General features: G+C 40.1%; 2 protein-coding genes across 2 annotated transcripts; one reads left to right on the forward strand and one right to left on the reverse strand.

Moving 5' to 3' along the window:
- On the reverse strand, nt 1-3148 carry LOC116248172 (uncharacterized). The gene is made up of 2 exons (XM_031620815.2): nt 1622-3148; nt 1-1256 (listed from the first exon to the last, which is right to left on the reverse strand). The coding sequence occupies exons 1-2, from the start codon at nt 2852-2854 to the stop codon at nt 207-209; spliced, it is 2283 nt and encodes a 760-aa protein (XP_031476675.1). The 5' UTR covers nt 2855-3148; the 3' UTR covers nt 1-206.
- An 807-nt stretch (nt 3149-3955) lies between these two features.
- On the forward strand, nt 3956-11990 carry LOC116248744 (gamma carbonic anhydrase 1, mitochondrial). The gene is made up of 5 exons (XM_031621705.2): nt 3956-4334; nt 7867-8010; nt 10896-11021; nt 11148-11299; nt 11468-11990. The coding sequence occupies exons 1-5, from the start codon at nt 4220-4222 to the stop codon at nt 11747-11749; spliced, it is 819 nt and encodes a 272-aa protein (XP_031477565.1). The 5' UTR covers nt 3956-4219; the 3' UTR covers nt 11750-11990.
- Nucleotides 11991-14413: the final 2423 nt, after the last annotated feature.

The raw sequence follows: 14413 nt of genomic DNA on the forward strand, positions 1-14413 counted from the left end.
TACGTCACAAAGAAACTCCATATAAGAAATGAACCATCCATCATTTACACAAGGGTGTGGGTGTTAGAGGGCAGAGCAGAGAGACCTAAAGTTTTTCTCCTCAAGATTATGTGGAAACTAAAAAAGGAAAAGAAACTGCCTATTACACGACGGCATACGCCAAGAAGGGGGGAGCAGACTGGACTGACAAAATCTGGGTTGCTGTTTTATCTGGTCCATGACTTTTGCCGAGGAATTACTTGAGCAGTCATGAGGGCAACTTTGATTGGCTCTGATGATGGATGCCCTTGTTTCTGCATGACTTCATGGATTCTCTTTGCATCACTCACGAGCCCACCTGCTAGGAGGCCATGTATTATCCTCTCAAACTCGTCCACTCTCAAGCTCTCCAGCTTACTCTCTATGATTCCCAGGGCTTCTAGTGCCTTCTTTTTTACGCCTGCCCTTGCATACATGTCACAGAGGCTTATGTTAATCTTGAAAGGGGCCTTCCCCTTCTCAGCAATCTTATTCAGGGCCTGCTCTGCTTCATCAACAAGCTGCAGTTTCCCCAGCCAATCGACCAAGACTGTGTAGGTGGAGACCCCAAGTTCAAGCCCATTCTTCTCCAGATCCAACAGCAGAGCTAATGCCTTGTCAAGCAAATTCTTTTTTTCATATGCTGCTATCATGCTGGCAGTGCATCTGTCGTCCGGCTTGTGGCCTGCTTTAATCATAAAATCAAAGTTGTTCCTTGCCTGATCAGGATCACCTGCTTGCCCATATGCCTCCACAAGCAGTGTACATGACTCCAGATCAGGTTGATAGCCAGCAAACTGCATGGTGTTAACAATTCTTTGAGCCCCATCAACATGACCACGTTGAGCAAAGGATCTCAAAAGTTCCATGTATATCTCCTTCGTAGGTTTTATATCCCTTGCTTCCATTTCCCTCATAAGTGCTTCTCCTGCCTTTGGCTGGCCATCATTTACGTAAGCCAGGATCATAGAGTTGTATGCCTTTGCATCAGGGCGGAAACCATGGTTCCTTATGTCATCAAACGCTGCTTTGGCACGTTCAAGGTTGCCAGCTTTGCTATACATATGAACCAAAACCGTTTGAGTTAGAATGTCTGGAGTAATTCCTTTAGCTATCATTTTCTGAAGAATCCTCTCAGCATCTTCCACACGGTTTTCCTTCGCATGACCATCTATCAACTTGAAATAGTCACGAATGTCTGCCATGAATGACTGTTCGCTCAGTAACTGTTCAGCAACCTATTACCCGATAGGAAGAATAACAACTTCATCAGGAAAAATTTTGTCAAAATATAAAGCAAAGAAGCTACTTGTGAAATATAAAGAATAAATCATCTCTAGTTTTCCCCGTGATTTTCAGGAATAACAAGGCCTTTCAATGATTTTAAGATTTCAGAAACTGAAAGAAGAAATTGTCGCAATAGCGAACAATTGAACTGATTCTTCAGTACATGTATGACAAAAACAATCACGACTAAAAAAGAAGATTTTGGAACAGTCAACCCACATAGCCATCTAGGAATGGCAAAGCGAGCGATAACACCAAGCAAAATTCTAACAAGAAGGAAAAAATTACACGTTTGTCTCGATCAAGAATAACTGACCTTGAAGGAGAGTACTGGATTACGCTCTTTCAACTTATCCAACAAAGCTAACCAATCCACCTTCCCCGGTTCAAGAAGCTCCGCCCATTCTGCCAACAATGCAGATGGGTCCTCATTCTCTGATAAGGATAGGATTTTCTGCGTAACGAGTTTACATTTTCCAGTTATCATCTTAGGTTCTTCGGGAACGATCACCTTCTCTGCCTGGGCCAGCCGCTCTGCCACGTCTCCCCATTTGGGATCCGACATGTCCAGTCCATATATTCGATACTTGATTTTCCCACGTCTCTGCGGCAATACAACTGACGGAGAAGATCCTTCCTCGCCACCATCAGCACCAGAGTGACCAATGCCATCGACATCACCACTACCATCATCAGCATTAGCAGGTGATTCAATCAGCCGAGTACTCGCAGCATCGGACTCGGCTTTCAGACTCTCCAAGCTGCGGTAGAACTCACGCTCTGAGAATTTCTCTTCCGCCCATTTGAGTCTCATCTCCCGGAGCATGTCTCCCCTCACGCCCACGTCCCTCGCAAACTGGCACATTGCCTTGACGTCCTCCGCCTGCAGGCACTTTTTCATCTCTTCCCTCTTCCTCGTCTTCCTCATGTCTTCCAATATGAGGTTGCTCGCCTCCCAGACCGTCGTCCACAAGTCCAGACTCAGATCGTCGTGGGATTGTATTCCTCCCATGGCCAAGGCGGTAGAGGAAGCATCGGTGATCATGTGTTCAATGGAGCCCTTCTCCAGCTCGGCGACGACCTTCTGGACAATGACGACGAGCATGCTGTTGATGGTGTCCTTGCCGCAATCTGGATATACATCGCATAGCTTTCCCCGCATGACGGACACGAATCTGGAGAGGAATTCGTTCATGGTACTGTCTTCTTCTTCTCCATCTTCCTCCCCTCTTCGGCGGCCTTCCTTCTCTTCGTTTTGCAGAAGTTGCAACGAATGCGCCCGTCGTATTAACCCCCGCAGCAGGGGAGGAGATGGTGATAAGGGGGTTTTCTTGGTCGTCTCTGAAACTCCGCAAGGAGAGGCAGTAGCACAAGCGAGTCCACGGCCACCGCGAAAGGCGGTGCAAGACAAGGCGGAGGAGGACGAGTAGAAGACCAAGCTTCGGTGGAGAGGAGAAGAAGGGGAAGGAGTACCTGAAGGGTTTTGGCGGAGGAGAAGGAAAAGTCGGCGGCGAGCTCGGGCGTTGCTGGAGAAGAGGGACTTCATCATTCCCAGACGAAATGGGGACGGCTGGATCGGCGTCGTTTGGGTGAAAACAGGAGTGGTGGAGAAGTCGCAGCGGCGGTGCAAATGGCCTTCTCCTCAGATCGGAAAGGGCAAACGGAAGGTTCCTATATTTTTCCCGCAACTCCAGAAAATCACCATCCTCTTCTGATTTGCGTAATAAGGGCTAAACGCTTCATAAAAAAACACCCAAGGTAAATTTTTTTCCGGCATGTTGCCTTTGGCTTGTGAATGGAATGATCAGAACCCTAATCTTTAGTTTCTGCATTCCAATAAACGTTGGATAGCTAGCTCTGTTTTGAGTAATCTTGAATGCATTCTTTCATTTATTCGCTCTCTTAGGAATATTTAAGGACTAGCAGCAAACAGTTCCGAAGAAAAACAATTCAATTCACTATCCGGAGCAAGCTGAATAGAATTGGAACTTTAAGAAAGTATTGCTTAGCGATATTAAGGGATCAAATGCAAACTAGTTATTCGACCAAATTGCTTTAAAAAAGTCCGATTCTAAAAAAAAAAATAACATTTGATTATTAAAAGAACTACATATGACTGGATTGGGATTCAAATTTGGTTTTAAATGAATATCAGATTGAATTTGGATAAGGATTTAAGTTTTGATTCAAAACGAGGTGCTGCTAATCATAGTGAATAAGGATTTTATCTATACATTTTGAAAATGAGATCTTAACATATCCCAATACAATACAGTTGGATTCATTTATGCATTTAAAAGTTGGACTTGGATTGGGACTTGAAAATAAAATACGAATTCATATCAACTTTAGATTGTGAATCTGAAATTCAGCTTTGAATGTAATCTACACTTTTCTTGATTCGTATTCTGAATCAGACTACATGAACGTTCAATAAATCATACAAAATGTACATCCGATTCAAATACAATTTGTTGACATCATAGTATGGCTTGGTCCAGAGCGGCAGCTACACTGTTAAAACTTCAAAGATTCGATACAAATGGACCTTTTTTTCAGAAAGAGCAGCAAAAAATGACTTGTTGGAATCAATTTAACAAGTCGCAACTAAAATGTAAGCCAAGGGAAGGAAAGGTTTGGTGGGGTTGGGGTTGTGTACTCGGCCCTGTTGCGACCGTCGCGACGGAAGAAAGTAAGCTTTTTCCTGAGTCCTCCTGGAGCCGGGTGGGGAGCCTCTTCCACTCCAAAAATTTACCCGAATTGCCCCACAAGTTGGGAGCTGTTCCTTTCGCTCTTCCCCCATCTCATTTCTCGAGTCCACTGCTGCAAGAGAGGGGAGGAAGGATACAGAGGTCCTTCGTTGGAGCGGCCGGAGAATCCACCGGGGCCCAATCGTTTTTCCAGGTACAGGAGGATGGGTACGTTGGGGAAAGCAATCTATACCGTCGGATTCTGGATTCGGGAGACCGGTCAGGCCATAGATCGTCTAGGTTGCCGTCTTCAGGGGAGCTACTACTTCCAAGAGCAGTGTACGTCTCCTGAAATATCCCCCATTTCTTCGGTTTAATTTTCATTTTAGCGATCGTTTTCAGGAATTCGTATCTTGCAGTTGATTTTTTACCCCTCCCAACTTTAGATTTGTGGCCTCATTTTCTTTACGAATGTCCTCTGAATTTTTTGTTGCTTATGCGCATAGATCGTCTCTAAGGGGGCCATGTTGGTTCCATTGCTGTAATGGGGATTTCATGATGCTTTGAACCCCCAACCAAACCTCATCGAAGCACCACTCTTGGGTTGATTGGAAAAAGATTTTTCTTCTGTATGGGCTTCCGAGTTATTGTCTGTTGAAAGGTTGAATAGGGGATCAGTTGATTCAGAATTGTATGCGCCTGTCTTCTCTCTCCCTCCTATAGTCTCAGTATGGTTAAGCGGCGAAGGTAGACTTGTCCCACTAGTGGTTGCTCCGATCGTTGACTATTCTAATTGTTAGTCGACTGTGTACTATTGTTTGTCGTGCTTATTTAAGCTCATGTTCCAGTCGAATAGTGAAACAGGAAGTGTATTACGTTCGTATGGGTTATTGACGGTTGTAGTTTTCAATTTTCTTGAAAATTTGGCACTGAATTTCCTACATAGTAGCAAGATACAGAGGTAACGCAACATAGGTAGATTTGCTCCCGTGTTGGCATCCTACCAGTTACTTTTTGGTGGATTGATTATGTAAACAAGTAAAAACATCTTTAACTTTTTTGGAATTAATTTGACGTTGGTATATTGGTCATTTAAGAGCTTTGTGTTCTGGGAAGACTGCACATGGATTTTCCCCACTGTTGTTTTTCGGGCTTAGCATTATTTAATTTAGCACGTGATTGCCCCCTTTGCCCCCGCCAGCGTTAAACTTTTCTGAGACCGGTTAGTCGAATTACCAAATATCTGCTATTTTATCGATTACACACATTGCAAGTGCAAACTGCTTGTTGTTACAGGCTTACAGCATAATTTGATATGTATGAGAAAAGAAATATTCTGATTTAGCTTAGTATTGCAAGTTAGACGGCCTTACACATGAATTTACATGAATTTACTTTATTTCTTCATATTTTGTTGCTCCATGCTGTAACAAGGGTAAGGACCGTGAGGCTTGTCTTCTATTAGTTCAATATATTATACTATATTTTGTTGTGTTATACACATATTTCATGCGTATGAGTTGTATGATAAACTTAACATGTTACAATTTCATTTACAAAAATAAAAAAGAGCCAGCTTGTAAAACTTGGTCTCAGCTTGTCATTAGTCACAGGCTGAATCATAGTGCATAAAACGTAGCTCATTTAGCTGCCCTGTCCATAGCTTGATGGGGTTTGTTCCCGTTGTACTGGGACCTTGTGACCTTAGAAGGAGCACTGTTTATCATTTTTCTCCTCTCACAATACCAAGATTATATTTAAACATCCAAGGTTTGTAAATAGGCCCTCAATTCCCATCCTAGTATAGCAAATGGAGTGGACAAGAGTGGAACTTGGTCTGGTCTTTTATTAAATTTTCAGTGGTTGGAGAAGGCGTGAGGTTCTACCAGACCTTTAAAAATGTTTTGGTTCCCACTTTGTTAATTTAGTGATCAAGTGAAAAAATTATTGTCAGTTGTCCTTCCCTAGAAGAGCTTCATGCACTTAGCAATGTAAGTTGGCCTAATGCCTCCAAGCTGGAGGAGGTGTAGAATTTAGTTCTCAGGACTTGCATCCTTTGCCACAAGGTCATTACAGCATGGTGGTAAAGGAGAGCTGCCAGGGGTTTCAGGTCAAGGACAGAACAATGCCTTGGGTTCATATCTACAAGTTCTACTTGGACAAGAGGTTTCTGCCTAGCCTGACATCGATTGTACTTTACAGGAGTTTTAGAGTAGAGTCTGAAATGGGTGCTGGTTGATCAGTTCCCTGCCCAAGATTTTGGCCCTTAAACCTCGCAAACTTTGTGCTGCTTGACCTCTATCTGTGCATAACAGAGATCTTTTGGACTAATATTACTAGAACTATTACTTTACAGGAGTTTTAGAGTAGAGTCTGAAATGGGTGCTGGTTGATCAGTTCCCTGCCCAAGATTTTGGCCCTTAAACCTCGCAAACTTTGTGCTGCTTGACCTCTATCTGTGCATAACAGAGATCTTTTGGACTAATATTACTAGAACTATTAATTGCAATGATATGTAGACTCTTATGTGCTGTCTCTGACATTCATTGACAAATATTTTATTTCAAAGACAAAGAAAAAAGGCTTCTTCAAGACGTAGACCTGAAATGGTTTTGGAGTTGAGTTCATTTTGGACATTGACATAGGAGAAATGCCAATTAATTTCAATCATAGACTTGGAAAAGTTTATATTTACCAGGCATTGAATTTCTCATTGTGACATTCAGCCTGATGCCAACATGGACACTGGTGGAAAATATGATGCAGTTGGCCTCTCATGTAAAAAAAACATTACACCAACCTCGAAGTTAAGGTTGATTAGTCATTAGTATGGGACTAAACTAAAAATGTTTGTGCTATGTTTAGTTTTATCCAAACCTACGTTGGATCCATCTGTCTGAACCTTGATGCTCATTTACCCAGTGCTTTCTAAGGGGGAGAAAGGCTGTTTCTTTTCTCTATCAGGTCTTCTAAGGGGGAGAAAGGCTGTTTCTTTTCTCTATCAGGTCAATGTTAAACACAGTATTTGTCTTCAACTAAATGTTTTCTTTGAATTGTGCCTCGTTTTAACAAAGGGAACTGGGAATTCCTTAGTTCATTGACTGGACTAGGGCTTTCATTTGTTTGGTCTTTAGCATGAGTGCCAGGAGATCATTACATTTTTGAGATTTGCTAATGGATGTCGAGGTAATGGATTATTTGTATCAGATTACCATTTCATAAAATTATGTATAGTAATTGAAGAATTTTCACACAATTAGCATACTCTTGTTTCTTCATCAGCTAGGAGGGAAAACATATGTTTCGTTTCTTCTTACTAAAATAAGATTAATGTCATTGGGGAGACATGATACTAGCTTTGTATATGTTTCTCTTATTTTTTCAGAATGCCTATTTAACAGTTGCCTTTTTACTTCAGACGCTCTATTTAGTGTGGACTATAATCTTCACCATTCACAGCTTGTATCATTTCTTATTTATTTTCATGTCTGGACATTTAGAATTCTTTGACCAATTTTGTCTCTAAATTTCTGATATTCTTGTATCCTGACATTTCTGTATGTTGGTGATAAGACCTGCAAACAATTTCTACAATGATGAATACTTTGTTTATATTTTTTTCTTTCTTTTATTATGTTTTTGTTAATTATTCCATAAGGACATCAGGTGAGGCTGAGCACTCTTTTGCTGGAGAGAATGCATATATTTTTGGAAAACTTGATAGATATATACGTTACATATGCATTTTTTTCTCTTTCCATCTTACCTATTCCTTGTGGGGTGCATCATTCACAATTCAAAGCTGAGATTGATGCAAAATAAAACTTATGTTTCAAAATTTTCTAACTTCTTTATTTTCAAATGATAACAGTATCAAGGCACCGGACACTCATGAATATCTTTGACAAAGTTCCAAGTGTTCACAAGGATGCATTTGTTGCTCCAAGTGCTTCAGTAATTGGGGAGGTACAAGTGGGGTCTGCATCATCTATTTGGTATGGCTGTGTTTTAAGAGGTATGCGCTAATCTCAAAATGTATCTAAGATGATAACCTGTAATCTATTTTGAGAACATTTGCGGACAAGACCTCTTGCTTTATGCTTTGTAGTGATTGTTGTGTTTGAGAGAGTCCGGTTCTTTGATAAGGAAACTTTTTGGCTATGGGATAATTTTAAATGTATTATATAAGGTGCCATGCAGTTAAAGATTCATTTCATCTGTTTCTATTTCCAGGAAGCTCAAGTAGCTTTTGCATGTATTCTATGTAGTGATTGATCTTGTCATCTTGATGATATAGCCATGATTTGTTCTTCACAAAAATTATTGAGCATTGCACATTTATGAAATGCATGAAGAAAAAGTATATAAAAGATAGACTAGTTTGGTGACGTCAAATTCATCCGCTATTTCATTCCAGTCTTGGTTGACCTGCTGATTCAAACTTGGATAAGGTGTGTTTGCAACTGTTGTTTTCCTGCTCAGAATGATTGGTGTCAGTAGTTTCTGCTTGTGCCATAGTTAGCTAGGTTAGCTCATTTTATGTTGTTTCATGAAAGCAAAATCTCTCCAGTTGTCTATGGTTTCCACCAGGTTATTCAAGTTTCTTAGATAGGCAGTAGACTCAGAGTTGTATAGTGTCTGACTTTATAGTTACTATTTTTGACATGTAAAGCACTTTCTTTTTTGTCATTTAAGAATCTATTTCTGCAGTGTTTTCGCTGTGTTGATATGTTTATAAGATTTATAACTGGATTATATAATCATGTTGGAGTGCTTTCAGCAAAACGTGTCTCAATTTGTTTTTGTTCTCAGACCATTTATGAAATCTGTGTATTCTCATTTCCCCTATAGCTGTTACCTTATAGATAATTTATAAGCTTTCATTCATGAAAAAGTTATTTGTCTATAAAAATGTGGTGTTTGATGTTTATGATACATATCTGGCAAGTGGGCTGTAGCAATTTAAGCAAAGGACATTATAACAATTTCAGGACCTAAATTATTTCCATGGTTTTTCCTTTTAGACAAATCAGCCTTGAACCTGTTAATGATGCACTGCCTTTTGTTCACTTTATTCTTGCCTAAGGACACCAGCTTGTCCTATACATAGTTGTTCTATGCAAAATCATCCTTGAATCTGTTGATGCACCAACTCGTTCCCTTTATCCTTGTTATGGTCTGTTGTGAATTGTGTAGTTATGTGTTAATAGTGTCTCAAGAACTCTGCCATGCAATTTCATGCAAACTCTGATTTAAGTTGAAATAAGATTTAAGTTTTCCTAGTCTGGGATTGCTAGGCATTTCCATTTCAAAGCTGGTGCTTCTGCTTGTGCAACACTTCAAATTAAAATCAAAGCTGATAATGGAGGAAAAGGATAATTTCAAGATTGGTATAATAAATAAATAGGGAAAGGATATGAACAAGTGATGGTGGTGATTTTTGCTTTCCATGCAGAAAATTCAAGGAGGCAGGTATTGACAGGATGATGAGAAATGTGTGAGAGCGTAAAGATGAGAGGCAACTTTACAAAAATGAATATGACAGTTGAGGAAGCGCACCTTAATTTCATTATATCTCTGTCTTTAAAAAATTGAAAATCGTGAAATTGCCTAGACAGCCTTTTGTTTTTTTTTGTTTATTCACTTATTTAACTTGGGATATCAACATCTCTTGTTATCTTTTTTCTAGTATCTTTTCTCTGTGATGTGCTTAAATTTTTACTAGCCTCACAACATTGTTTTCCTTTTTTGTTTCTTATTCATGGTCCTTATTGTTTTCATCTTCAATGTGTTACTTTTAAATTTGCAATATTGTTGGTTGCACTAATTTCTTGGTTGTTACCTTGTGTTTATTTACTTTTAATATTTTTTTCCAAGGATTATGTTTTTATAGGATGTTTTTTTTTTCCTTTTTTTTTGTTGTTTATAATGTTTTTATTGTATTTTACTGTCTCAAAGAATATAATTTGATATTTCAAAGTCCTCAGTTGCCCCTTCAGATGCCATGGTTATGCATCATAATTCATTGGTAAATGGATGGGTGTCTCTGCTATCATGCTTTGTTTATCCAATTATTCATGTGAAATATACACGTGTTTTTTATTATCCAGTTGGATTATGAGTAACTAAAAATTAAAGTATGAACCAAATCTAGAAGTTCTGTTAAAGATGGTTTGGCCTATCTTGGAGAAAATTTAATTGCAAAACAAAATGTATGATTTTTTTTGGCAAAACAGAAATAGGACCTTTGTCAACTGGAAATGTACATCTATTAGTCTTTAAACTTTAACTCAACTGCTTCATATGCCATTCTCGACCTTTTGGCTAAGATAAGTGTAGTAACTCAACCTCTTCATAAGGGTCAACTGCCTGGTAAACTTTTGCATCCCATGCTAGCAGATTACTTTCCTAATCATTAAACATGTTCCGTGAGTGTTTTATCTGAATATTTTTTGTGGAAATTCAACAAGCACAAAAGGTTGCTAATCCTAATGAAATACATTTGCTTAGGCATCTCATTTAATGAAAGACATCCTTAACTCATGCTTTGCTTCGTTATTGAGCCAAATGAACATACATTTTTTTTCTCAGTCAAGCTTTAGTCATGCAATAGGCCTGAATTCCATGATGTAGGTTGTGCTTGTGAATGATCTACGGAACCTGTGAATCATATGATTCAGTCAATCTAGATTGGCACCTGCACAGCAAACCAAATTCTATGGAAGTACTCTCCGGTGAAAAGCCTGACAAATACTGCTGTCTTGCTCTCTGGGAAACTGGTTATTATCTTTCTGGTTGTGGATTTCGTTTAAAAGCCCTTGTCTCAGATTGTGCTGTGGCTGCAATTGTTTTCCATGCAACGTGGCTTTCTTCATAGATGTTACAACTTGTCTGTTACAGGAGATGTGAATAATATCAGTATTGGTTCTAGAACAAACATTCAGGACAATTCACTTGTTCATGTTGCAAAGTCTAACCTGAGTGGAAAGGTGCTACCTACTATCATTGGGGACAGTGTCACAGTAGGTAAGTAGCTTTCTTTCTTTTTTTTTTCAGCAAATCTGTTGCTAGATTTTATCGATCTTAAATTCATCTCATTTTATGGATATTAGACATAAAATTATTTTGACATAGTATATTTTATTTGAGTAGGTCATAGTGCTGTTTTGCATGGATGCACTGTCGAGGATGAGGCCTTTGTTGGGATGGGTGCAACTCTTCTTGATGGGGTGGTTGTTGAGAAACATGGCATGGTTGCTGCTGGGGCACTTGTGAAGCAGAATACCAGAATTCCCTCTGGAGAGGTACTGTTTTCAGTTCCTTTTCTTTTTCCACTTCTCAGCTGTGACGTTCAAGTAGAATTGCTCATGATCCTAATACAGGTTGAGAAGTGATTCTGTACTATGTCTTGTAGCGCTTCCTAGGAATTTTGTTGATGTTATTCTTATTTGCTGACTTCTTGTCAAATACAGGTTTGGGGAGGCAATCCAGCAAAATTCCTCCGGAAACTTACAGAAGAGGAGATAGCTTTCATATCTCAGTCAGCAACCAATTATTGCAATTTAGCACAGGTGCATGCAGCAGAAAATGCAAAGACCTTTGATGAGATTGAGCTTGAGAAGTTGCTGAGGAAAAAGTTTGCACGGAGGGATGAGGAGTATGATTCAATGCTGGGGGTTGTGCGTGAAGTTCCACCAGAGCTTGTTCTTCCAGACAGCATTTTGCCTGACAAACCTGCTAAAGCAGCTCATTGATCTTTCTGTCAACAAGGCAACCACACTATCTTTGTTGGTAAATGCTTTGGCTTTTTTCTTTGTTGGTAAATGCATTAGTTTCCTAATAAATTTTACAGATATATTGAACTGAAATTTCAAAATTTAATTTCATCAGCCTGATATTGGCCTACCGCTCATTTTGGGTGGGAAATGGCTCTGCTAAGAATATCTGTATTTTTAGAATTTGCCGATATCAGAATTCCGGATTGTTCCATTTGCATTACGGGGCATTTCATTTTCTTAGACAACTTCAATTTTGATATGGTGTGTGCTGGAGCATTTCCAGAGTTGGTCAAGAATAAAAGGCCCTGCATCTTTCGCAGTTAGGTACCTTATTTTCTAAGGGAAGGCGGTTTCTAGTTCCTACAAAAGGCTGACTTACCCATCCTTGATTTTCTATTGTACCGACTTTTTGGAAGTCATGACTTCAGTTACTACTCTTACAAGTTTGGTTGTCAATTGCCTCATTTGGAAGTTGGGTGTTCCCAAGATACTCCATTCAAATACACTCTATTGCTTTCAGTCCAGGGAAGGTAACGGTAAGGCTCTACGGTGAAGTTACTTTACTTACACAAGTCAAGCAGCGTCATAGGTTTGCACGCTGCTGCCCGCTGGAGCGCTTTATTCATGCTGTGCGATATTCTTTCATGAAGTATATATGTATAGGTTCTTGAGATGGAGGGCACTGGAAAATGTGGGAACCACCTTGAGCTCAACATAGATCAGGTCGTTTAGCCGCTTGATCAATATGATCAGATAGCAGCTGCATCATAGTTCTTCAGGAAACATCTGATGGAGTTAGACCCACAACCTTTGTTATTGAAGGAGTGGTTACGGCAAAAAAGAAAAGGGATCTACAATCAGATCCATGCACTGTTCATGTTCATATGGAATGGGTTCCGTTCCCATTCGGACCTTCCGTTCTGAAATTCTGAGAAGCGTAGGGTTTGCAGTGGGCAGCAAGCTGGCTTCAGCCGCCGGTTTATTGTCAACCGCATGCTTACTAAACTCACGCCAAGAGCCAGCAGAACTGGGAGTGTGCCTCTGACAACATCACCAAGCCAGCCCCAACAAATCCCGCCATTTCTCCCTAACTTTCTCGTCCTTGACAGCCTCCAAGCATCCGAAGATCACCTTATTCTCGTTAGTTTCTCATCCACCATCTTCCTCCCAGATAACAATAGCCCAAGGGCTCCTACCTGCGGCAATTCCATCAGTTCCAGTCCCTAGTGAATGATGGAGATATGAATGCTAATATATGAATGTTGTAGGCACAATCCCTAACCCACAGCCAGTTGTAAGTGATTTCCACAGGGGTGGTTTGGCGGCATGAACAGTATGTTACTGTTCCATGTATGTGAGGCAGATTTGTAAAAGTGTTTTATCAATTATGGACTGTTACTGTTGTCAAACACCCCAATAGTCTTTCAGCTAAGAGCTGCATGTCTTTCATTCTCTCCCTAGTCAAGGGAAAGGAAATGTTCCTCTCCGCAGCATTGCTTGTTTTTACCTTTTCCATCATGCTGGAGGTTGCTTCTAAGTTTCCAGATGTCCCAAACCACGACAACAGAAATAGTTACTTTCCGCATATGTCCGGGGAACTATTCTTGAATTTGCAACAGAACCACCACTTAAGTCATCTGATCAAACTGAAGTTTGGAGCTCTCTTCACCCTAAAATGATTAGAGATCCTCCACCAAATGCTCCATGTGAAAAAAGGGGTGCTTCTCACCTTCCACAGCCAATCTCGACAAGTAACATTGGGAGGCCATACTAAACCAGCACCATCATGGTTCCTCAACAAGATATGTAGCAACTACCATTTTTAGAGGAAGACAGCTATTCATGGAAAAGGGAAGTGTTTATTCTCATATTGCCTACTTCCAATGTGTTCCTTTGTGAATGTGAGAGTTCAAGTGGGTTTTCCATGTGCCTTACAAACTTCCCTTCGGTATCATTCAAGTTAAAATCTAATTTTTTATTAACATGCTTGGTTAACCTCAAGCCCAAGCCAAATCTTAGCTTGAGTTTAACAGAGTCGGGTTCGAGGTTTTTAAGGTCCTGGTTAACTAGAGCTCTCAAGCTTAAAAAGCTCGAGCTGGCTAACTAGAGCTCGAGCAGAGCTGTGGCTTAAGGTATTCCAGCTGAGTTTGACACGGCTCATGTTCAGCACTACTGTTCATGTTCATGTCATGCAATGGTTATCAAAGAATTGGCTGCCTTGCTTCTGCTTGCATCATTTATTGCTTATACTATTCTTTTTCAATTTGGTATCTTCCAAAAAAATGCATTTTTTTTAATGAGGAGCGCTGTGTTAGGTCCTCCTCAAACCTTGTTCGTTGTATCCGGCTCATTTAAAGCCTGAACTGTGGTGTCCAATAAATTGAATCATTGGAATTATTGCGGGCAGTGAATTGATAGCGGTTTTCTTTTGGCCTGGGGCTCATGACGAAAGTACAAAGAATCCTAAACAGTCGCCTAGGGTTTTGTGATGAGGGCACAGTGCTCCTATCATAATATGATATCCTGATATTATGATTCTGTTAAAAGAAGACAAAAGTTGTGGCCTGCTGCCTTTGTGCGCTTTCGGCTACTGCCCGCCGCTCTCTCACTAAGAAAAACCCATCTCTTTCTCTCTCTCTC

The sequence above is a fragment of the Nymphaea colorata genome, chromosome 2 (genome assembly GCF_008831285.2).
Source record: "Nymphaea colorata isolate Beijing-Zhang1983 chromosome 2, ASM883128v2, whole genome shotgun sequence".
Taxonomy (NCBI): Eukaryota; Viridiplantae; Streptophyta; class Magnoliopsida; order Nymphaeales; family Nymphaeaceae; genus Nymphaea; species Nymphaea colorata.

Excerpts from the sequence above, each read along its gene's own strand:
- LOC116248172 (XM_031620815.2), bottom strand. The coding sequence starts at position 2,854 with ATGATGAAGTCCCTCTTCTCCAGCAACGCCCGAGCTCGCCGCCGACTT. Across the intron at positions 1,257-1,621 it reads ATCCAGTACTCTCCTTCAAG|GTTGCTGAACAGTTACTGAG; the intron begins GTCAGTTATTCT and ends ATCGGGTAATAG.
- LOC116248744 (XM_031621705.2), top strand. The coding sequence starts at position 4,220 with ATGGGTACGTTGGGGAAAGCAATCTATACCGTCGGATTCTGGATTCGG. Across the intron at positions 4,335-7,866 it reads CTACTACTTCCAAGAGCAGT|TATCAAGGCACCGGACACTC; the intron begins GTACGTCTCCTG and ends AAATGATAACAG. Across the intron at positions 11,300-11,467 it reads CCAGAATTCCCTCTGGAGAG|GTTTGGGGAGGCAATCCAGC; the intron begins GTACTGTTTTCA and ends TGTCAAATACAG.